Source organism: Camelus ferus, chromosome 3 (genome assembly GCF_009834535.1).
Source record: "Camelus ferus isolate YT-003-E chromosome 3, BCGSAC_Cfer_1.0, whole genome shotgun sequence".
Classification (NCBI taxonomy): Eukaryota; Metazoa; Chordata; class Mammalia; order Artiodactyla; family Camelidae; genus Camelus; species Camelus ferus.
Window position 1 is genome coordinate 52,117,167 of NC_045698.1, and position 22,888 is coordinate 52,140,054.

The 22,888-nt window shown below is 48.3% G+C and overlaps 1 protein-coding gene across 7 annotated transcripts in view; it reads right to left on the reverse strand.

Annotated features, from left to right (window-relative positions):
• LHFPL2 (LHFPL tetraspan subfamily member 2) overlaps nucleotides 1–22,888 on the reverse strand; it is a 153,243-nt gene that overhangs the window by 18,650 nt on the left and 111,705 nt on the right. For 4 of the 7 annotated variants that reach the window (XM_032474807.1, XM_032474817.1, XM_032474802.1 and 1 more), the window contains one exon: nucleotides 3,834–4,473. In XM_032474807.1, coding sequence (XP_032330698.1) covers nucleotides 3,834–4,263 — 430 coding nt within the window. In that variant the 5' untranslated portion in view covers nucleotides 4,264–4,473. Of the gene's footprint in view, nucleotides 1–3,833; nucleotides 4,474–6,751; nucleotides 7,999–16,528; nucleotides 16,568–18,192; nucleotides 18,323–22,888 lie in introns of those variants that run through there. The other 3 variants (XM_032474788.1, XM_032474793.1, XM_032474834.1) reach the window with 3 other exon arrangements.

The window sequence follows — 22,888 nt, forward strand, 5'->3', positions numbered from 1 at the left end:
GAAACAGGGGCAACTATTAAGGGGCCAGGGAACGGCTCTGTACGACGGAGTCATGTTTGATTTCAACAGAACAAGGTCAATTCTAAAGACCATAAAAGACACCCCTATTCCTTAGAATGCAGCAATTCTAGGAAATGAAAAAAAATGTACTAAAACCTGCCAAGAAAGCAAAAGTGCTTTAACAGTCATCACATAGCTACCACGTACCATTTACTATGTGCCAAGTATTATGCTTAAAAGGCTTTCTCAACGTGTTATCTAATTGGATCCTCAAAACAACCCTGAGGTGTGTACTACTACTATATCCATCTTCCAAGTGAGGAAACAGAGGCTTAGAGATGGGGTGACCTGGGTCAACATTCCACAGCCACTTTAAGGTGGGGTCAGGGCTGATCCGGTGCCAGGTGAGGCTTGAGCTCTAATTGCTGCGGAGGGTGGGCACTGAACAGCTAGGGCGCCTGCGCACAAGTATGTAGGAAGTGTCAGCTGGGTGCCCACCATGAGGTACGGCCTTGAAGGCAAACCCTGCTTACCTGGATTAGCTTAATAGTCAACAGTTGTCTTTTTATTTTTTATAAGTAACCTAGATTTTGAGATCTCCACTGAAGTAGCAGATTCTAAAATGAAAATGCTAAGATTTGGATGATTTACATTATACTCTGGACAGTGACAGCTATACAAGCAAGCCTGTGGCCTTTAAGCTTAGGTGTAGTAAAGAAATATGCTTACAATATCTTGTAATTTTTCACCCAGTTACGTTTTACAAAAGTGTCAAAATGCAAGTTGTAAGAACAGACACAATCTGAGTGTATTTCTAAAACAGCCTTTTGTTGCTCTGCCAACAGCCTCCTTTCTCACCCTTTGTTTCAATGTCGAATAAATCCAGGGTTGAGAGGGGAGTGTGGGGAGAGGAAAGACTGATGCTCACAGCTGCAGCAAGTACTTGGCTGAGGCTGACCGGATGCTCTTACAGACCAGCCAAGAGGACAGAAAGCAAGCCAGCTGCCTCAGACACTGGGAGGTGGGGGAAGGGGCAATTCTCTCACCACAGATTCAAGGACCATGGGGGCCATTTCTGTTGGCTTGAACTGCCTGGTATAGACCTTTATTAGGGGAGAAACAGCCCACTGAGCATCCCTTACAGATGTGCCCCCCACCCCCCACCAACATAAGGGAGTTGGCTGACCAGCGTTCAGCCCAGCTCTCCCACAGTTCCAGTCCTTAGCCTTAGATCAATCAGTGACCCTTCGAGAGGCACAATATGTCTATACAGGAATTGTGAGTAATTTCAGACTTTCAAGATGCTGTATGTATGCATGGGGAACAGAAGCGAAAGGGCTGGGGAGAAAGATTTCTTTTAGCAAATCAAGACTTTTGGAAGAGACAGGTGACCAAAAGACTAACACTGTCATGGGCGTGCTACCACTTCCTTCTCCCCAACCCTTCTTCCCAGAGGCCTGATACAGAGAAAGAGAAAAGTCAAGAATAAGTCACTGGAGTGTATGAATAATACCTAAAATATGTACTAGTCTTTGTGCCAAAATGAACACTCTTGCCATTTATGTGAAATAGCAAATGAGAGCACCAAAAGATTTGGTGGACTAATCCACATTCTTAGAGACTAAATTCACTGGACTAGCCCCTTATTAAAAACTGCACATAAACAGGCTTTGAGACTAAAGGATAGCTGTAATTTGCTGCAAATTGACTGCAAAAGACGGACTGTGGTGATACAGCCCAAGATGTCCCACCCTACTGCACACTGCTGGAAAGCACTAAGTTTCTCAGGCTGAAAAGCATCCCTAGGGGTGACAAAGCAGGAGTCTCACCTGCATGCCAACATATTGATAAAACTCATAATAAAGGCAGGAAGTCATCCAAAATCAACAAATACAATACAGTCAGGGCAAACTGAGCAGAAATATGCCTCTCTGGTCAACCAGGGCTCTTCCGAAAGATTAATAAATGTTTTGTGCTAGCTTCCCTTCATTGACATGGTTATTTTGACTTTCCCTAAGCTTTGGTAACGTTTTTCAGTGTTTTGTGCGTGAGTGTAATTCTGCCGCCCAGAACAAGTTTTCAGACACGCTCGCATATATGCACCTGCCCGGGAGGCACTGTGCGCCTAGGGGAGTGAAGCAGGGGCATTTCTCTGACAAGGAAAAGATGAACCAGTATGGAAACCTAGCTGAATGTTTCTGGGAGCTGGAAAGCCAAGCTGAAGGAGATGAACTTCCGATTTCAGAAATGAATCAAAAGGGGAACAATAAGCTTCACAGAATAAAAAATCTAAGATCAAAAAAAAAAAATCTAAGATAAGAACATGTCTTCCACTCTCCCTATCTTTCAGAAAAGGAATGCCAAGGATCCAGAGAATTGGTGCATTTATCTTGAATGAAACTGCAGAAGCAAAGCTGAAAATCAGGTTCCTGGCCTCCCAAGCCCCGCGAGTGCCTGTGCCACTACATAGTACGGCTGATTTTGGCAGATAACAAGGTGAGGGGCCTGAAATCTGAGTATATCCCCCATACAAACAGAGCAGGACCGTGGAGCAGGTCCTCTGTCATTTCTCTGGGCCTATTCCCACCACCCCCACCACATACTCGCATGGGGCCTCCTAAGATTTGAGAAGAAAAAGCCTTATCTTATCAGCAGTTTGGAAAAAACCTCTTGTTTGACCTGTTTATTTAGAAGCCAGCCCTGCCAAGCTCAGAGTTTGCTGTAAGGCAGGCGAGAGCTAATTCATTTGGGGTCTGTCTGCTTCTTATACGCCTGGATGCCAGGCTCAGTGTTTATCTTCACTGTCAGGAGCCCCGGGCACACAGCTTGAGGATGAGTCACCTGTCCCCTTCAGTGCGGGTGGTAGGTGGATTGCTATTTCTCCTGTTAGAGTTCAGATTAATACATACCTTGGTTCTGGTTGTTTAAAAAGTGAATTTTTTCTTTCCTGAAAATCAGAGCAAGAGTCTATTCCTCTCCTTACTAAAGATGTCTTCAAACTCTGCTCTGTGTGTGTGTGTTACTTCTGCTGCCCAGAACAAGCCCTTGAGCGTGAACAGACTGATACCCTCTTGGTTCCAGATCCATTTTTCAACACCACATGGGACAATCTATGGAAACGTGGTGGCCATGGAACTTTTCCTGGAGCTCACAGCCTCCCATCTGAGATCCCTGTAAAGAACTCACACTGTACTTTCCACCAATTTCTAACAAGCTCATTAGCGAGAAACTCCCAGAAAGTGGAAGAGTTAGTTTGTAATTTCTGATCTGAGTGCACAGAACATTCTGTCAGGCTCTAGGAGACAGACAATTTAAACCAGAACATTATGAAACACAGAGCAGCGGATACTAATTCCCTCTCAGCCAGCTTCTTCCCCTCCCAGAGCTGAAATCATCCTGGGGCTGGGATGGGGCTAAGAGTGGGTGGCAGCACCAGGCTCGCTGCCTGTGAAGGACGCCCCATGCTCACACTCCTCCCCAGCACACGGTGCCTGCTACAGGTGGGCCTCTCACACTGCAATTCCCCCCTGGTTGCACGACGTGGAAAGCATGTTTTTTAATTTAACGAGAAAAGCAAAAAAGGAGTAGTTACTCAGACAAATCTAGCAACTTAGAACCCCAGGAAATGAGCAATGAAGAGGAGCAGGTGAGAGTGGACACTTTGCTTCCGGGGAGTCAAAGTGGGAAAGGGAGCAAGGAGGACAGCACGTTGCTGTTGCCTAGAACCCGACAGAAGACAGTCCTCCTCATGAGCCAGGGAACAGTGGGTGTGCTGCACGCACGCAGGAGCACGCACATGGCTCTCAGGTCCCTCCCTCTCCGTGCCCGCTTACCTGCAATTCCTTGTAACAGCCCGCAGACGTTGAAAATACTCTTCTTCATGATGCTCTGCACACACATTGTGAAGACGGACACCAGGGCCACCGTGCAGAGAATGAAGATGCCCAGGGCTAAGAAGATAGCAGTGGCCTGCCAGAAGCCGCTGGCAATCTCGCCGAAGTTCTCAGCGTAGGGCCCGCACAGCGTCTCCCGCTGGAAGTGCTGCACCCCGGGGTTCCGGATGCAGCGGGCATAGATGCCCAGCGTGGGGTGGTAGGGCTCCGGGTAGCCTCCGCCCTGCTCACCTTGCTCGGAGCTGCCGCGGGTCTTGGCTTTTCCAATCAGCCAGTCTGCGCTCATGAAGGCAATGAGCTCGGCGAAAGCCACCACAATACTCAGGAGGGTCCAGAGCATCGAGCGACAGGTGACAATGACATGACACATATTGATGTTCAGGAAGGAAGAAGTCGGGAGTCCGCGGGGTTAACAGCAGAAATTCGCCGGGCGGGCGGTGGGGAGGGCGCGCGCGGGAAGGCGGCTCAGGCGGCCTGGGCAGGCGGCGGCCGCTGCTCGGGGGCTCCCTCGTCCCGGCGTCGGGCGGCGCGGTCCGCGGCTGTCATGCTGCCATGTCCGAGTCTGCGGCCGCAGCCTCACCTACGGAGAGAGGGAGGAGGGCGGTTAGCGGCGCCGGCGCCGGCCCCGCCCCTGCCGCCCGCCCGCCGGCGGGTCCCCAAACCCCAGCCCAGCGCGCCTGCCTGCCTGCCTGCGACAGGGCGGCCCCGACGCCAGCCTCTCGCTCACAGCCGCCCCTTCCCGGCCCTGCCGCTGCTTGTGCGCACACAGCCTTGCCTCGGCAAATCCTGGTGGCCGGCCAACACGCCCCCCTCGAGGCGGTGCTGGTGCCTTTGTTTCAGGGTCTCCCTCACCACGCTCCCAGAAGCGTCTGTGGTTACCCTTATCTGTAGGCAGCACGACAGAGGGGGCCAGGCCACTTCCTGCACCCACCCAGGGGCAGCCTGCGGCCGGAGCTCCCGCCCCTGCTGCGCACTCTGCGGACGGGGCTCCTGCTCCGCTGTATCTTATCAGAAAGAGCTAAAGGGCACAGGGATGCAGGCCGACCAAGAAGTGCCTGCCAGTGAACCGTGTCAACGGACTGGTCATGCTTTTTAAAAGTTTACAGGACTCTTTGCCTGCTGTTTTGGTACTAGATGAGCTCAGTTTTGAAAAACTTGCATCAAAAGCTTCTGCTTACCAGTAGAGAGTAGCAACAACCCAATTTTACTGCCCAGGAATCAAATTACCAGCAGAGACAGAAGACTGAGTATTTGCTTCAGAAGTAAAGGAGCATATAAAAGGGCACAATGCTATGATAAGTAATAAAACTTTGCTACCCAAATTTATTTTTCACTCATTTCTCACAGGGCGATTTTAGACAAAATAAACTACACAAATTAAAACTCAAAGAAGGAAAAAAAAAAAAGCTCCAAGAAGAGTTGAGGACTTACTTGGGAACTTATTCAAAACAGAGGCATTAATGACCGTTGACTAAGTATCATTATCGCTGAGAGGACTTGTTGATAACAGAGACTTGCCTGTGAAGAATGTGTCCCTTGAACTGTCCCAGTTCATCACATGTGCCTCTGCCTGAGCTCCGATTCACCCCAGGTCTGAAACTCAACATACCCATTGTTTCTGATCCCACAAGGGCTCATTCTGTTTCCAAGGACAAATGGCTTCATTACCAGAGGGCTTTGCTCTGACGGCTCAAACCTCCTTCAGAGAGGCCTGAACCCTGAAATGGGCTGTGGTGCTCCTCGAAGCCCCATTTTCTGCCTCTCTCTAAGATCAGAAAGAATTGCAGCTTACATCTGACATCTGAGCACATGGCTCTGTTCTGAGTGATTAAATCTTATTAACCGAGGTCATGTCAACTCCCTAAGAACTACAAAGAGCCCCCTGGCATGTGGGCAGCGGGTGGGCAGGGAGATATGGAAGAGGGAGGGAAGGGTCGGGAGAGAAGGAAGTGGGTGTCAAAGCTTCTCCACCATGCGGACCACATTCTAGTGAGAGGTGATAACCTACCTCCCTTATAAAACTCAGGGTATTTAAAAACCCTCCCATCACTGTGCTTATACTAGATGCTGTTCCGGGAAATTAGCTAGCGTACAACTGTGTGTGTGTGTGTGCGTGTCCGTGTCCGTCCGTGTCCCCACCACGGACTCGTGTGTGTGTGTGTGTGTGTGTGTGTGTGTGTGTGTGTGTGTCTGTCCGTGTCACCACGGACGGGCCACATGGCTCTCAGAGCCTCAGAGTGATCAGCTTTCAGCTTCCTCATGTACCATATGGAGACAAGCATGGTACCTGCCTCACAAGATTATTGTGAGAAAGTAAGAACCTGTGAAGCACCTCACACAGGGCCTGGCATAGTAAGTGCTCAGTAAACATCAACTCCTTTCCCTTAGAAGCTTTTCCCCTAACGTGGGTGACCCTGGTCAGACAACAGTTTGACCCACGGAAGTGCTCGGTGGGTAACAGAAACCTGGCCATTAAGAAGCAGAGAAAGGTTAAGCAGAGACTAGTTAGAGAGGGATGAGGTCACTGGTGTCTAAGCTTCCCTGGTGGGCTTTGAGGGTGAGGTCCTGGTCTTACATCCTATTTGCCTACATCCTAGCACAGCTGACAAGCTCAGCTGGGGAAAATAAATTAGTGTTAGGCCAGAAGCATAACCTACTCCCACTCACTCGTTCTCACTGCGCCCCACCTCAGTATTACCAAATAGAAATGCCTTTTGAGTTGAAAGTTACTGATATAAAAGAGCTTTGGAGGAGACAGTTTATAAGGAAAGCCGTCATTCTGAATGAGAACAACAAAACAAGCCAGGATGACTCCGAGGAGGACCCACACCCCCAACCCAGAAGCTGTGCCCACTCACCAGACTCACAGACACTTTCAATCCACCGGTGGAGAGCCCGCTTGTTAGGAGAAAATGAGGCTCTACAAAATCTTCCAATTTGATTAGAAAGCCAAGTTACTGATGTACCGAGCTGATCTGGATTCCTGCCCCTCTACTGGATCTTAATGAGTGTGCCAAATGTCTACTGTCCTGGTCAGCCAGCTCAGCTCTGAGTCAGGGATAAAATTAGGCTGCAATCTCCGAAGAGAAAGGATGTGAAACTTTTGGAGAAGGAAAGATGCCACATTCAGGATTAGCCAAGTGGTCCACGCCAAATTTAAGGCAGGATTATTTAGGGACCCACGTGCTTAAATTTAGAAGATAAAGTTCCCTGTCCACCTGTGCTAAAACAATCCCCCCAAAACGGCACCAAATTCTCCCATCCACACCAGGGTGGCTGCAATGAGGCCTTCATTCTTTTGTTTGGAACAGGGAGCTACGATGCTTTGGTCTCACCAGCAAGTCTGCCTATTAGTACTAGAAGAGGAATCACCACGATATGCAAGGCTGAATGACAAAAGCTGACTTTCCTGAAGATCCAAGAAGCGTCCGTGGGTCGGTGGGACAGGGGAAAATCTAGAAATGCAGCAAGGGGCTTCTATCAGTGCTCTGTGGTCTGTACAACACCCCAGTTAGGCCATGTCACATACGCAGGGAAAGGCACCTGCTGAGGTTGCATCCACATCAAAGGGGAAAGAGAGCCTTGGCACAGATCGCGTTCACCCAGGGATTCAGCTCCGAGCTCCTCGGCACTGCTTCCACTGCTGTTCACTGTAATTCCTGCTTCTCCAGAGATCACATAAGACCAGGCCCTCTTCTCTCCACTAAATACATTTCTGCTCCAAGATACCTGGCTTTACTACCACATCCTTGACAGTTGTGGATAATCTGGACAGCCTCTGACTTTCAGAAAACGATGCTATGATTGTCACAAAGGTCCACAGAGTAAAGCCTCTTAGGGACTCCTGCAGAAACCTAGAGGAAGACCACAGTCGGAGTACAGGAGGACTGATACATTCGGGGTCCATGGGGGTCCTCATACACGGTTCTCCACAGAGCCCTAACGCTGAAAAGACGGGGGAGGTGTGAGCAGAGCTGAACGGGGCTTGCAACTTCCATCACAGGGTCCTTCTCTTGACTGCTTCCTGCTATCAGTGAGAAGGGAAGAAAATGCACATGAGGCAGAACCGCCCAGGGCCAGATGGCTAGGAGCTTACTGGAACAGAAACCTGGGTGCAAAGTTCAAGTCTTCTAGAAAGGCGGAGGCAGACGGAACCGACTTCAATCTAAGCTGCACCAAAAGCCCACACACACTCTCCCTTACAGCAGCAGCAGAGCCCGAGAATGAGGCCATGCAAACCAAGTTTTGAGGACTGTCACCTCCTCCCTCACTCTGGTTCTGTTTTTCAGCTTCATTATGAACATCTGCAAGCACAGATACGAGGTGGAGAGAATAGACTGAATGCCCAGGCTGAACGTGGCTTAACATGTTGCCGTGCCTGTTCCATCCATCTACTCACAACCATCACACTCACACTCAGACTTCTTTTCTGGGCCGTTTGAAAATGAGTCACAGATGTCGACATTTCACCGCTAAATAGTTTGCATACACCTCCTGAAAATGAGGACATTCTCCTACATCGCCACAATAAAATTAACACACCCAAGAAAACTGACAATAATTCCCTTATATCCAAAGCCCAGTCCACACTCAGATTTCCCTACCCTGCCCCAAGTTTTATAGCTGTCTTTTTAAAAACATGACTCAACCAAGGCCCATGCATTGCATTTAGTTATGTGTCTTTAGTCTCTTTTAGTCAAAAATAGTCCTTCCAATCCTACCCTGCCCTGCCCGTATTTTTTCCCCTTGACATTGACTTTCTTTGAAGACGCCAGACCAGTGGTCTTACAGGATACCCAACGATCTGATCTGTCTATTTCCTCATGGTGCCATTTAAACTCGTTCTCTATCCTATTATAGAGAAACTGGAGGTTAAATCTAAAGGCTAGTTTAGATGCAGCATAAACATTTTTGGTGAGAATCCTTTGTAAGTAATGCCGTGTAATTCCTACTGAATCACAGCTGGAATATGATTGAGGCTGCACCTCAGAATCAGAGTAATTTTACACGTACATACACACAGGCACATGTGTGTGTGTGTGTGTGCACAGAAAAAGAAAGACAAGGACAAAAACAAACAGACAGAACAAGCCTGTCCTGTTCCCTCCAGTCCTAAAGAATCCAAATTTGGCTGAGGAAGTGGGCAGAAGGTTGGTCTGGGCAGGACACTACTGTTTAAAAAGCTCGTCAGGGGGCTTCTGATGCCCCAGTTGAGAAGCCCTGTCCTGCAAGATGCCATCCTGGAAGCTGAAGGAACGATTCATCAAAGGAATTTCACTTCCAAGAAATGTTTGCTGTATTTCTTTGAAATAGAACCATATTTCATGTATAACTTATGAAAACAGAGAAAGATCTGTGGAGTCAGGGAGGGAGAAAGAATTTTAAAGAAACACAGCTCTTCTGGGGAGGTCCAACTTGAAGCAAGAAAGCGCAGGCTGTGGCGAGGAGGACAGCCCCCCTTTCAGGAGGGTCAGCCCTGGCTCCCGGACGCTTCTCTCAGGCCTTGTGCTCTGCCCGCCATCACCGCGCCCCTGCTTCCTGTGCTTTTTTACATTTGTAAGTGCAGCCCAATACAGAGCTCTGAAACCTTCACATTTTATAGGCACCGGGCAACACCATGTGCGAAGCGATTTGGGACAGCACTGTTTTAAGAGCTTTGTAAACAGGTGGGATCAAATCAGCTGCATGTCCTTGAACAGGGTATCTATATTTAACTTCTGCCAGCCTCAGTTCCCTCATCTGCACAATGAGGCTGTCGGCATCTTCCTCACAAGGCTGCCGTGAAGATTCGAGGGGAAAGTTTATGTAAAATAATCAAAACCGTTTCTACTTTATTGCGCTCAACAGACATTAGCTTTTAATCATTATCATATGATTAGCTCAACACAGTACTTGTGGTTCAGTAAGTACTAAAAAATATTAACTCCTATGATTAATAATAAATTTACTGCACTGACCCATGTGGCCTAAGTAATCGATACACTTTGGCGCAGACTGCATTTTGCCCCCACGTCACTGGGAGTTCCTTGGCCAACATCCATGTTCATTATTACCACTTCCCTCAGATACACAAGTCCCACAAAGGTTCAGCAACACGGCCTCCATCCCAGTGTCTTCTGGAAGGAGAAGAGGATTAGGAAAGTGGAATTTATGTGCTTTAGCCTTCCGAAAGCTGGAAAGACCCTCTAGAGTGCTGCTTCTTAGAGTGTGGTCCCTGGACACCCCCCCCCCATCTACTAGAGGGGGATGTCAGCCACCTGTTTCAAAAGTGCACATTCCTGGTTCCCACACACTGCACCAAACTTGCTGGAGGTGTTGCCAGAAACTGCATTTTTAACAAGCCCCCAGGAGATTCTTTACACACTGAATTCTGAGAGTCAGCTGGGAGGAGGTCCCACACTGGCTGAGATCAGCTTGCACCGAGCAGTTCCTTGGTGCTGGGGGTTGGGGAGGTGTGTGGTCCAGCTCACAAGGACAGAGCCAGACCACCTGTCCTCAGCACAGCTCACAGGGACGAGTGATTCTGCAGGGAAACCAACCGTCCCCACCCAGCTCCCACCGGCTTGCATGTTGTCCAGTAATCCTCGTCCGGCACGAGGGGCTCCCCACCCATTGGGACCTCCTCTTCAGAGCACCAAGCAGTGTTAGAACTGAAGAGACAGTACTGGCGTGAACAGCTCAGAACCCTGAGTGATCTTTTTTAAAAAATCAGCTGCCTAAGGAGGTTCTGCAAACTCTCATTTGCCCTGGCCACCCCCTAAAATACCCTGACTATGGAAATGCAGACATCTTGACTCTATTTAAGAAGAGGGTCCAAATGCACTAATAATTATACTGTCCTTCAAGTTATGGTCTCAACATGCTCAACACCTCCTGCTCATCGCCAACATCTTTTCCTCAGAGATAAACCCCTCTCCTCCCCTCCCTCCCATCTCTATGCACAAACTCTCATGCTGCGGTTCTCAGCGGGAGTAATTTTGCCCCTTCCCCCCTTGCAGGGGACACTTGGCAATGTCTGAAGACATTTGTGGTTGCCACAGCTTGGGGTAGGAGGGGTGCCACTGGTACCTGGTGGGTAGAGGCCAAGGATGCTGCTAACACAGGCAGCTCCCAGGATAGAGCCGGTCAGTGGTGCTGGAGGCTTCCTGTGCTTTTTTACATTTGTAAGTGCAGCCCAATACAGAGCTCTGAAACCTTCACATTTTATAAAAAGTCTGCTCTAATGAGGGAGTCATGTTCTATAATCTGGATGGACAAGCACGGAATTTACTAAATTAGGTCTATTTTTAGTTGTTTTTCCGGTATTTTTTTTAAGGTCCATGCTAATCTGTATGTCCAAGATGGCAGGCTGACAGAACATGGAATCCAACTCGTCAGAACAGACAGAACCTTGACCTTGCCTCTCATAGGGCTTCCCCGCAGTTTCTTTGGACCACACACCAGTCAGCTTTTGTTTTGAGTAATCTCTATCCTACAAATGGCAAAACAGGGCTCGCAGAAAATGCAAGTTTGGCCACGTGGCCTTCATTCTCTCCAATTCTCCTCCTTCTGAGCTGGCCTGGCCAGTGGAAACGTGAGGGAACCTCGAGGAACTTATCAAGCAGACCTCAGTCATTTCAGGCATCCTGGTTATTACCTGACCCCAGCATGGCCCTCCCACCTCTGCAAGATGCTCCTCTCCTGTTGAACCTAGTGGTAACTTCAGCTGCCTGGTGGCCCCTCCAGAGAAGCAGGGGCTCCCCTCTCCAAAACATCTCAACAAGCCTCGTTCTCTCGGGTCTGGAGCACCCAGTGAACTTGTGCTCACTGTCAAGTTTGTTTTCTAACTCACCAGTCCTGGTCAGTCATATATTTCTTCTTCAATGCCCACTCCAATTCCTCTCTACCCAATTAGCCTGCTTTCCGAGCACCCATTTCTAGAGGGGTCATTTGTACACTCTGTCTGGAAGCATCAGCAGCCAGAGAGAGCAGGTTCACTTGTCCGGCCATATTTCCCGAATGATTCATTTTTTAAAGAATTCTCAACCCCACTTACCTATTTATAACCTTTTTTTCCCTTTTATGAATGTCATGATCTAAAAATCTTAAGGAGTAAGTCTTTCTTTATGTGTCTTTCTGTTTTTGTCCAACAGGAGGGACTGAGAAACCAGCTTGTATGGGAGATGCTAACGTGTGATGCAGCATAGAGCCTATTAGCCGGGGGCCACGTGCTTATGCCCTGTACGCACTGTGGGGTCAATGGTTCTTGGTTTTTTAAATGGAAGTAGAACTTGAGCTTCAAGAGCTGCCTTTTTTTCTTCTTCTTTCTTTCAATGCAGCATAGTTGATTCACAAAGGAGCTGCCTGTTAATGCTACCTTTTAAACAAAAGGTAGTTTTCAGATTCGTAATGAATTCTGGCAAAACAGAAGTCTTTAAGTGAGCCTCACTAATATTTTTAGAATCAGTAAGAAAGCAGAGAGTTTTAATGGACAAGAGTAACAAAGGGTGGAAAGCAGAGAACTTAAAAAAAAACTTAAACCTCAAGCTTTTCTTTCTTTGTGAACTCCCTGGTGTCACAGAGGGGAGACTCCAAATGCTCTCTGTTTAAGTGACTCAACTCTGAGAATAAATCACCCTCAGAGGATGCGCTTCTGGCTCGTCTCAGTGGACAGCTGGGCAGCCTCCCCCTTACCGGGGAGCACGGATGTTCATTCTTACAGCAACTGCAAGCTCTCCAGTCCCTTGTTTGGAGAGGCAGAAAGAATCGTTGCTTGTTCACAAGATACGAGGCCCATCAGCCAGGTTCCCTTCCAACAGCTTAAGGATGACCAAATTCGATAAATGCAGAGGATTATGCCATCTGTTATTTCTGAGCCTCTCACACAAACCCGTAAAACACCAAGTGAGCGCAAGAATCAACTAGCACGAGAGTCCCTTCCTGACTGAAGCTTCCGGGCAAGCTCCTGAGAAAGACTACATTATTCCTTCACATAGTCTGTCGCTTCCTGGAGGAAGATGGTATTTTTCTACCCGATGACATCAGGCCTGACCAGGGGACTTGTCCAGCCAATCCAGCAGGCAGAAGTGACACGTGCCACTCCTGGTAAGAAGAGCTCACGAGCTGGTGCTTTGCTGTCCAGCTTTCTCACCTCTCCCATGAAATCAGAAATCCCAGGCAGAGACCTCTCCATCGGGCTGGGTCCTGACAACATGAAGCAGAGGCACAGCTGACCCTTGACAGACACGCAGTGCGGGTGGGAAACCAAAGCTTGGTCACCGCACTGCTGAGATGTTAGGGCCACAGAACAGCCCAGCCTCCTCTGAGGGCTGAGCTCCGGCAGAGCCAGCGCCTGTCCATCCTGTCTGTCTCTGATGTCGGGTCACATTCGATTCCGCCATCCCCGACCACATACACGGCAAAGAACTCCGAAATTAAACAATAATCAAAGGCATCTAGTGAGACACGTTAAAGCTTGGCAACCATCTCAGAAGCATTCACTGTGCAGTTCACTGTGGTAAGCTGCTACGAAAAAGTTTACTCTCTTAATGTGCTTATTTTAGGGTTAGCGAATGAAAGTACTAAGAAAGAAGAAAAAGTCCCTATTGAGTAAATGAGGACAACAGAAGTGACTCTGAGAGCAACAGCCAGAAGGATCACTTCCCACATCAGGCGCTTCTCCGAGGTCTCCTAGCCACAGAGTCCTGACAACTCGGAGCTGGCGCGGCCTTCCTCATCTGCATCAATTTCTTCCATCCTGGGGCACCTCCAGTCACCTGGTGCCACCACCACTAGGAGGTGTGCTTCTCACAAGCACAAGAAGAGAGCTCTGAGCTCTGCCTGAGGGGAGGCTTGGCCAGACCTGCAGCTCAGGAGACACCTCGAGGATCAGCTGGGACAAGGCGTTGGCCCAGGACAAATGTGCGGGGCTGCCCAGAGGCCAGTCTCCAACCTGTGTCAGGCCAGGTCTTCCCAAGGAATGGGGCCCACAGGGCTGCAGGGAGGGTAGCCACGCACCGACGGGGCAAGAGACCATAGAGGAGGGCAATGAGGATGACCGAGGCCCTGATCAGCCCCAGCTGCAGGGAAGTCAACGCAGCGAGAGAGGGAGAGCTGAGCCACCAGGGCACGAGGTGGAAGGGGCGAGTCACAGGTAGACAAACGGCCATGAGCACACGAGAACTGTTTTCAGGCCATCTCCACCATGAGAATCCGAATATTCCCTCTAGGAATGCAGTCATTTCAGAGACGAAGAACAACATGCGGAGCGTTAGGGTGAAAACCGGTGGCTTCTATAAGGAAGAGCTTCATCAGCTCATGAGAACACTTGTCACTTTAAAAATAAAGTTAAGTTAGGTATCAGCTCGTTTTAAACCATGCCTATTATAAATACATACATATATATAAAACTGCAGTATGGTATCATCTTATAAACTCTGTGACTAATATTAGACAAAAATGTTAATCTGGAAACAATCACAGGGAGTTAAAGAATGGCAAACAAGATTTTCTCCCCTTGCACCTCCACTGGCCCTGAAAACCTGACCCATTAGTGCTACGGGAGCGGTTAATGTTCAAGCTGAGCCTTGGTGCCAAGTCTCCAAGCGGCCATTGAGGAGGAGATGGGTGTGAACACAAGTGTGGTGGAAACCTCATCCCAACATGGCCCAGGGGACAGGCCAGCTGTGTGACTCAGAGAGGGGTGCCAGCCCAAACTCCAACCCAGGAACTTCCCAGAGGGCAGAGGGCAGGAGCAGCTCACAGCAGCAGCGACCTTCACCCAGGACCCCATCAAAACAAACAGCCCACGCACATCACAAAGCTCTCAGCGGCCACAGGCTGTGCCGACAAAGCTCCCAGCAGAGTGACACATTTTTAATTACCCCACTAAACGATATTATCAGTGAACTGAGTCTAACGATGTAAGACAATCCATATCCTTAAAAGCCAAGACCGAATTTGGGATTTACCCAGGGACCAAGACAATGCTAGTCATTGCTCACTTTTTTTTTTTTTAAACCTTCTATATTCTCACTGAGGTCACTTCTGTCTCTAACAAACATTGCTAAGCAGTAGCAGAATTTCAAAAAGTGTTTGAATGATTTCAAGGAACAAAGTCTATTGTAAGCTGTGTTCATGTTTCTAAGTGCATCACTAAAATATTCAAACTCACTGTTTTTTATTACTTCACTTACACTGATGCTGGCTTTTCACAATGAAAGGGATGACCTGCAGCCTTAAGGTCTGCACTGCCCTGTCTGTGTCCACCGTACATACTTCTTGAAAGCCAGCGAGCCTGGAGAAGGATCTGGAAAGGGGCTATGGCTTTATGTATTGAACACACAAGAAATGAAGAACAAAACGTACTAGTGAGTGTTCACAAACATGGCTCTTTATAATTCTGTTTATATATCAAAAATCTCCCATCTCTAGTGCCTTATTTATAATATTTAAAACCCAGGAACTACTGTATGAACAGGAATGCACAGAAACACACACACACACACACACATATACACATTCGTAATGTCAGATTTTTTTAACATCTAAAATATCAGCAAGACAGATTTCCACACTGCATCCATGCCAAGTTCATTAAACACTGTCCACGTCGGTGATTTCACAGCCAGAGATCAAGCTACCCAGCATTTTTCAACCCTAACAAGAATGCCAAACTCAAAGCTGTAGACAGGTTTACGCTTCCTTCATTTATTAACTAGAGGAATTCCCCAGATATTTAGGATTCAAAATGTGTTTTGAAAACAAATGAGCTTAATGCACACTCTTCTAGGAAAAGCAAGTTCAACACACAGCTGCCGGCAGCTTCGGGTACGTGCACACAACACCGACCTTAAACGCAGGCAAGGCCTTGGCCCCAGTACTGACCCGGCCTAACGACGGCGCAGGAACGTACCCGCGGGAGGAGACCAGTGAGCCTTCCTCACTGCAGCCTGGACCAAGTCGGCACAGATGCACACTTCAAGCTGGTCAGAGAGAAAAACCCCATTCTGAGGTCTGAACCCTCGCACTTGTTCACAGGACCCAGCACTCCCTTTCCGGGAACAGGGGCTTATTGTTACAGCTTCTATCAACAGCAAGGCCTCATAAACGGAGATGAACTCAGAAGAAGAGAGTATGTGTCAGAAGACCAAGGCACTTAAAACAAAAGCCAAGTGCTGGCAAGGCTGGGAACACAGATGGCTTTAGGTCCCCATCCCTAAGAAGAGACACCCCAACCCCATGTTCCCCAGCATCTCACCTGTAAGGGCTGCTACACAAGGTGGGCAAAGAGAAAGCCCGATGCACGTGTCAGAGCCATGGGCTCCTGCCCCTGAGACCGGAGGGAAGGGGGCGGGGCACGAGCACTGAAGGACTGACACAGCAGTTGAGGACGGGACAGACTGGTTACAACCAAGACGGCGGAAGATCTGACTTCCAGTAGACCTTGAGCCTCATGCTCACCCACAGGCGCCATGACAGGTCCTAGGTGACCTCACAAGGCCAAAAGTGGGCAGGGCCCAACTCCTGGAAATCCCCGTCCCTTCCAACATAGTTGGACTAATCCTAACCATCCCGTACCTCGTGGTCGCTCCCTCTCTCGCCTTTGAGATGGTCTGCACTCTGTCTATGGAGTGTATATCTCTAAATAAACTTACCTTCACTTGACTACATATGCCTCGCTCTTGAATTCTTTCCTGTGAGAGAAACAGAATAGTGCTCAGCAGGGGAGCCGGGGGTAGACAGCGCAGGGAAAAAACGGACTATACTTTGGTGAGGTAATAAAAAGGAGCACCCCTGGGATGCTGACACAGAGTTCTCTGAGGTGGTTGGAATTAACAGATTTCATCACAGCAGACATTTCCCACAGCTCTGATGACCTCGGGCCTCATGCTGAGACACCCACACATGACAGAGAAAGTCCCTTTCTCCATGTCCCATGTGCCAACCCTCCATGAATAGGGTGGCTGATCGATCCAGATCCTGGCATAAAATGTGGGCAGGACAAAGTTTTGGGGACAGTCTCTCAGGCTCACACATAGGATGAGGGTGGGCTCAACAGCCATCCTTTCAAGGTTGCTACAAAACCCACTGCCCCACCCTCCCAGTCAATGAGCTCATCCAGAAAGGCAGCCTCGGGGAATGAGTCAGTCTGGAGCCACCATTGACATGTGAATCCTGGTTCTACCACTTTCCGGGCGGTAACCTTGAGCTCAGATGTGCCACTGTACCTCAGTTCCTGTGTCTGTAAAATGGGGCACTAACAGAACCTACCACATAGGCTTGTTGCAAAGACCCACTAAGTTCAAGTAAGCAACAAGCTTGGAACAGTGCTTGGTGGTCAGTAAGTACTCCAAGCAGGTGGGCTACACTCTCGGGGGCAGGATCCAGCCTCCACAGGCCCCACATGGACATGGCCACTCCTGCAGTCACGCCACCAGCATTCCTTTCCCCTTTTAGACCTTCCTGTTCTTGGGTCCGCCTGTCACATGGGTAATCAGCCTTACCCTCAAATACCAAGTTTCTCCATGGAAGTTGTACAGCAGAAAGGACAAAAACAAATGCAAAAGGATACAAAATACCTATTTCAATGCTATCACCCTGGCTGTCCCTTTAACTAGCTCTGTGTCTTTGGACAAGGATGCAGGTGACAGAAGTATCTACCTCAGAGGGGGGTACAAGGATGACAAACTCCCGTGGGTGTAAAGCAAGGTATAATTTTAAGTACTCAGTAGGTGGTAGGAATCATTACTACTATCGTATTGGTTAACATTTATTTTTCTGCTCTAGGAAGGTTATCTCCATGTGGTCACAAAAAAAATTACGTTCTAGTATCAGTAACTGTAGACTGAAATTTTTTATCAAATGGCAAAGTCATAGTTGGGAACAAAACACTAGACAGGAAGCAGGCAAAACATGGGCTCTGGCCTAGGCTCTTGGCTAACGGCAGGTGACCAGACACAGTTCCTTCAGCTGCTCTGACTTCAGGGTCTCAGCATGAAGCAAGTGGTCAGACCTGCCAGTCACCACTGTCACCATCACTTTCAGCTCCCAAACACAGTCATTTCAACCACATGACCACCCTTCATCACTTTCTCCCAGACCAGGGCTCCTGCTGGAACAGATGGCTCTCCAAGTCCTGCATCTCTGGTTGGATGGGAAGGGGGAACACCCTGTAGGTATGAGGAATACAAGTGTAGAGGCACAAGAGAAGGTCTCCTCTGAGCACAGGGGGCTGTCCAAGGGCCATGGTCAAAGGGCGCAGGCTGGACTGGCTCCCTCTTCTCAACATCTTTTTTTTTTCTGGGGAGGGAGAACCTACCTCTATCCTTTCATTTCCAGGTCCAGAGTGTCCTTCATTCTTGGAAAACCAGCAGAGCAGTCCCCACTCCAGTCTTTGGGCTAACAGCTAAAAATGAGGCCCCCTCTGTCCTTAGCTTCAGAGATGGGCCCTGCAATTAAAGAAGCCTTACTTGGTTATGAAAATCCACGGTCGTAAAAAGGGTCCTCCCTTTCTTACATACTTTGGCTTCTGTTCTAGACAAGTAAAATGCTTGCCTGTGAAAAATTCCATTGCCACATGCCAGAGCATATGATAGAATACAAAGTTTTGATCATTTTTTAAAGCGTTTATATTTTGGTATCTTACGTATTTCAAGAAGGATGCCAGCTGATTAACAAATGCATCTGAATACTGGTTCTCCAGTTAGAGAAGCCAGCAATACAACATGAGCGATTCCTTTTTACATGCTTTAGTTTCAGGCAGGAGTAAAGTCATATCCCTTTTATTTCAAAACATAAACCATATGAAATTGTCCAATAAAATTAATGTTTGCTGCTGTTTATTCTCTGTTCCTTGGTGAATTATTAAAGTTAAGCAGTGCAATTCTCTCATCAGTTATAAATGGCCCCAGAAGGCTGATTTGCATCCATCCAGGACCACTTATTTCTGATAAATATCCTTATTAATGATCTAATAAAGTGTCTTATTTTGTTACGGTCATTTGAAATGATTCAAATGATGTTTAAAAATTCAACGCTCCAGCCCAACAGCCTGGTGGTGAAGCTGCTGAGTTGACACCAATTTAAAGAGATTTTTCAGTTTTACTCAGTACTTATCAGTGAGATCATGGACGAATTAAAAAAAAAATTTTTTTTTTTTTAATTTTGGTCTCAATGTTGTCAAAGGCAGTATTTTACAAAGGTTTGGTCAATTTGACCTGATTACAATGATAACTGCAGGTAGCAAAGGCCAGGGGTAGGAGGTTCTGGTAGACGAATTACCGGGCATCAACCACACACATCCTAAACTGCAGGCATGGGCTGGGAGAAGACCCGCACTCACAAACATGCCCAGCGTCACTCCTCCTAACTTCCTGAACAGTGTTGCAGACTAAGCTCTCACGGAGATGGCCATTCACAAAAGCAAGGGCTAAACTGTTTCGGCCTCTGCGACTTGGGCAGGAAGACAAGTGCAGCCCTCCTGAGGCCACTGCGTGTAGGTGGGAATGAGCTGATGACTGAGCTGTGCACACACAGACACACCTCGCACCCCTGCCGAGGAGCCAAGGGCCCAGAGGCTTCAATGAACAGAAGCAATGCACTGCTGAGGTAACGGGTGAAACTGCACCAATTCTGCAAAAAATAGCTCTTACTTTTCCCAGGGCCCAGAATATGTGATTTCTGAATCTTTCCTCTGTTCTTATCTCATTAAACCTCACCCTTCTTGGAAAATAATGCTCATTAAATATCTACGGAAACTTAAAGAGGAGTCACATATTGCGGTCTCCCCAAACTGGAGAATTCCTATTCATATGCATGGGTGCTCCTCGTTTATCATGGTGACTAATGAGCAACTGATGCTCTAAAGTGGAAAGACAAGGCAGGTGCCCTCTGCAAGCTCACATCTAGTTCAAGGTCTGACAGTCTTAGGTGTGTGGAGGACACACTGGGTTATGGAAGGGTGCGGGGAGGGGACACAAAGACACTCATGGAACCGATATTATAGTTGGAATCAGGAAACACACAGATTTAAGAAAGACCAAGGCCGAGAGGAGCCTGATGAGCCACTGAGAAGTCCATGCGCTCCGGTGGGTGGGGCAGCACGAGAGCAGGGAGAACTCCAAGGAAACCATCAGGAAGAGAGTAACTGGGAAGGAATTCTACCGTTAGTTCAAATGGGAAAGTTGCAGTTGGAGAAGGGGGCGGGGCCTGGAGTTTTTCTGTTTCTTTCGGATCACTCTGGATGGTGGCGTAAAAACATTTCTGAAGAAAAGCTGAAGGGCTGGATGGTGCTTATGCTCTGAGCAAAACAGGAGTGGCTGATGCCCCTCAAGTTTTCTTGGTGTGTATAAGTAGAAACAACAGCTGAAAGGGTGAATGATTGTTCATTCAGGCATATCTGCTGGTTATTTAGTATGACGAAATTTAAACAGAAGGCTGAAAATTAACCTTAGGTTTTAACAGCCCCCTTACCCATTCAGATTCCCTTTTGAACTTACAGGATTATTTGTGAACTTTCTGTAACAATTTCAAGGAATTAGGATAACTTTTAAGTGTGTCTGGTTTTCCGATCCAAGTTTGACCAAGAAAGAAACTCCTAGGCCACATGGGGTTTCAGCAGTTCTGAGAGGTAAACATGCCCCTGACATCAAGGCTGATGGGGTAACACTGGCAGGTCTGCTTCACCCTCTTCTGCTTCTGTTCCAGAACGTGGCATCCTCTGGTCCTAAAAAGAATGGTGCTGGTAGGACTCTTCATTACTCAAAGAGGCAGTCTGCCCTGGATTGAATATGTATTAATTTGGCTCAGGGGAAAATTAATCACCACAGTAGGGGAAGAGTCTGTGAGTACAAAGTGTGATCCTCGAAAGGAATCTGCAACCCTTTCTTCAAGCTGTCCCTTCCCACTAAATTCTCTCTTAGCTCCCAACCAGGTGGGACCTTTTCAGGAGAGGAAGGAAGAGGGCTCTGATGGATGTGATGGAGAAATCTACAAGTTTTCATCTTATGTAAGACATTTAGTATCTAGGAGACCCTAATTTCCTTTGACAGAAAGCAAAACTGAAGCAGCCTGGCTGGTAGGGTTCATTCCTCAGAAACCACGTGATCTCATTTCTGATAGTGAAATCCATACCATTCACATTCCACTGACAGTGACTTCTGAAGGCTATTCATGTGCCTGGTGTGGAACCAGTGCTGAGATACAAAATGACGACTCCCCATCCTCAGAGGGGTCACAGGCCAGTAGGGTGACAGGGAAGTCAGCAGGTGGGCCCTGCACAGAGCAGCTGGTGCCATGGAAGTGGTAAGGAGGGGTGCTCTGTGCTGCCTGGAGGCAAGGAGGGCCACCAGAACAAACACTAAGTGCAGGGCCTACTCAGATCAGGGTCTTAGCTCGAAGGTGGGGCCGGGGGCATGGGCAGGAATGCAGTGGGAAGAGAAGCAGGCACCATCCTGGGAGGGGCTGAATAGCTTACGTTTGGGATTTCGATCTGTGTTTTAGACATTATGATGAGGAGCCCCTACAATATTTTCAGCATAGAAGAGACAAAATCAGACTTGCGTTTTAAAAAATTTGTCTCTAGGATACCTGTGATGAAAGAAATTTTCACATACTGAGGTATGGGGAAGTCATTCTGGCTTATACATCACTTAACCCCATTTTATGCTAAGACAGTCTGCTTGTGGCCTATCAAACATACATTGCACTTCTGATTTAATTATTAAAGAAAAGGATGCAGTGACCAGAAGTAAAGAATGTCCATGTTAAAAATAATGATTAAATGCCTCCGTCCCTGGGATGTCAATGCTGGTACTCCTTCGATGATAAGGTTCCCTTCCTAGGTGCCACGGCCATACTGACTCGCTTTTCTGTATGCTTGCTAACTTGTTGTTTTGAAACCTTGAAGGAACATAACCTTGACTTGTTTGATGTTCTTTATTCTGACAAGATATAAAACTGCTGAAAGCCAGGCTGCTCCAGAGCATCTCAGAGTGAGCTGAGAGGCTGTCTCTGGGGCTGTCATCTTCTTTCCTATTCCTATTACAGATTCTCTATTGATCATTTCCATGGACACCTGTAAGGTTCAGGGAAGTAACCAAAGGAACAAACCTGCTCTGACTGTGTTTGCACGTACGCCTTGCACACGGCACATGGGCTGTGCCAGGACCTGGGGATCTCCAGGTCTGTCCAAAGAGGGGCAGCAGACCCCAGATCCAGCAGATTGCTGCCAGTGTTTCCGAAAGGGGCACACCTGCAGGGCCAGGAAGGCCAGTTAGGAAGCTCCTGCAGGGATCCAGGCCAGGAAGGAAAAGGCCGGAACTACTGCAGAGGAGGGGGCAGGATTAAGAAATGTCAATGAGGGACCGTAAGACTGAGACTAGCTGGTGGTGGAGGCCGTTGGGAAGAGGAGTCAAGGATGACTCCCAGATCTCTGTACAACTACTTGAATGTTCCCATTCCCTGGAGTAGGACTATAGGAGGAGGGCCACGCTGGGCAACCTTATGAGTTTAGTTGGGGTGGAGGAAACCAGAGGTCTCTGAGGACACACACCAGGCACTGGGGAACCTGGGGTCTTCCGGGGTAAGGATGAGATCTCCCGAGAGACGGTGTGGAGTCAGAGGGCAGGAGGACCAGGATGTACCCTGGGGATAGGAGAAAACTGCCAGACGGCCCAAGGAGCTCGCCAAGGGGGAAGGAAGAACTAGGCGCCCGCGGTCCAGTCTGGGAAGGCAAGGCGGAGGGAGATGGGGCGGGGGGTGCGTGGTCCGTAGAGTCCAGCGGCCGGCGGCATTTCACGCTGCAAGACACAAATACTCAGCCCTAAAAAGAGATAAGAAGATGGCTGAGCAGGAGCTACAGCCAGTCTCAAAGTCGTGTGAGATACACTTCAAAATGCTGTGCGTTGCATCTCAGCTAGATTCTGAATTTCCCGGCCCCAAGCATTTCATCAAAAGAAAAAGAAGTCCCAAGGAGTGCCTTATCTGAGTAGTCTTTACAATCAACAGGCAGCCCA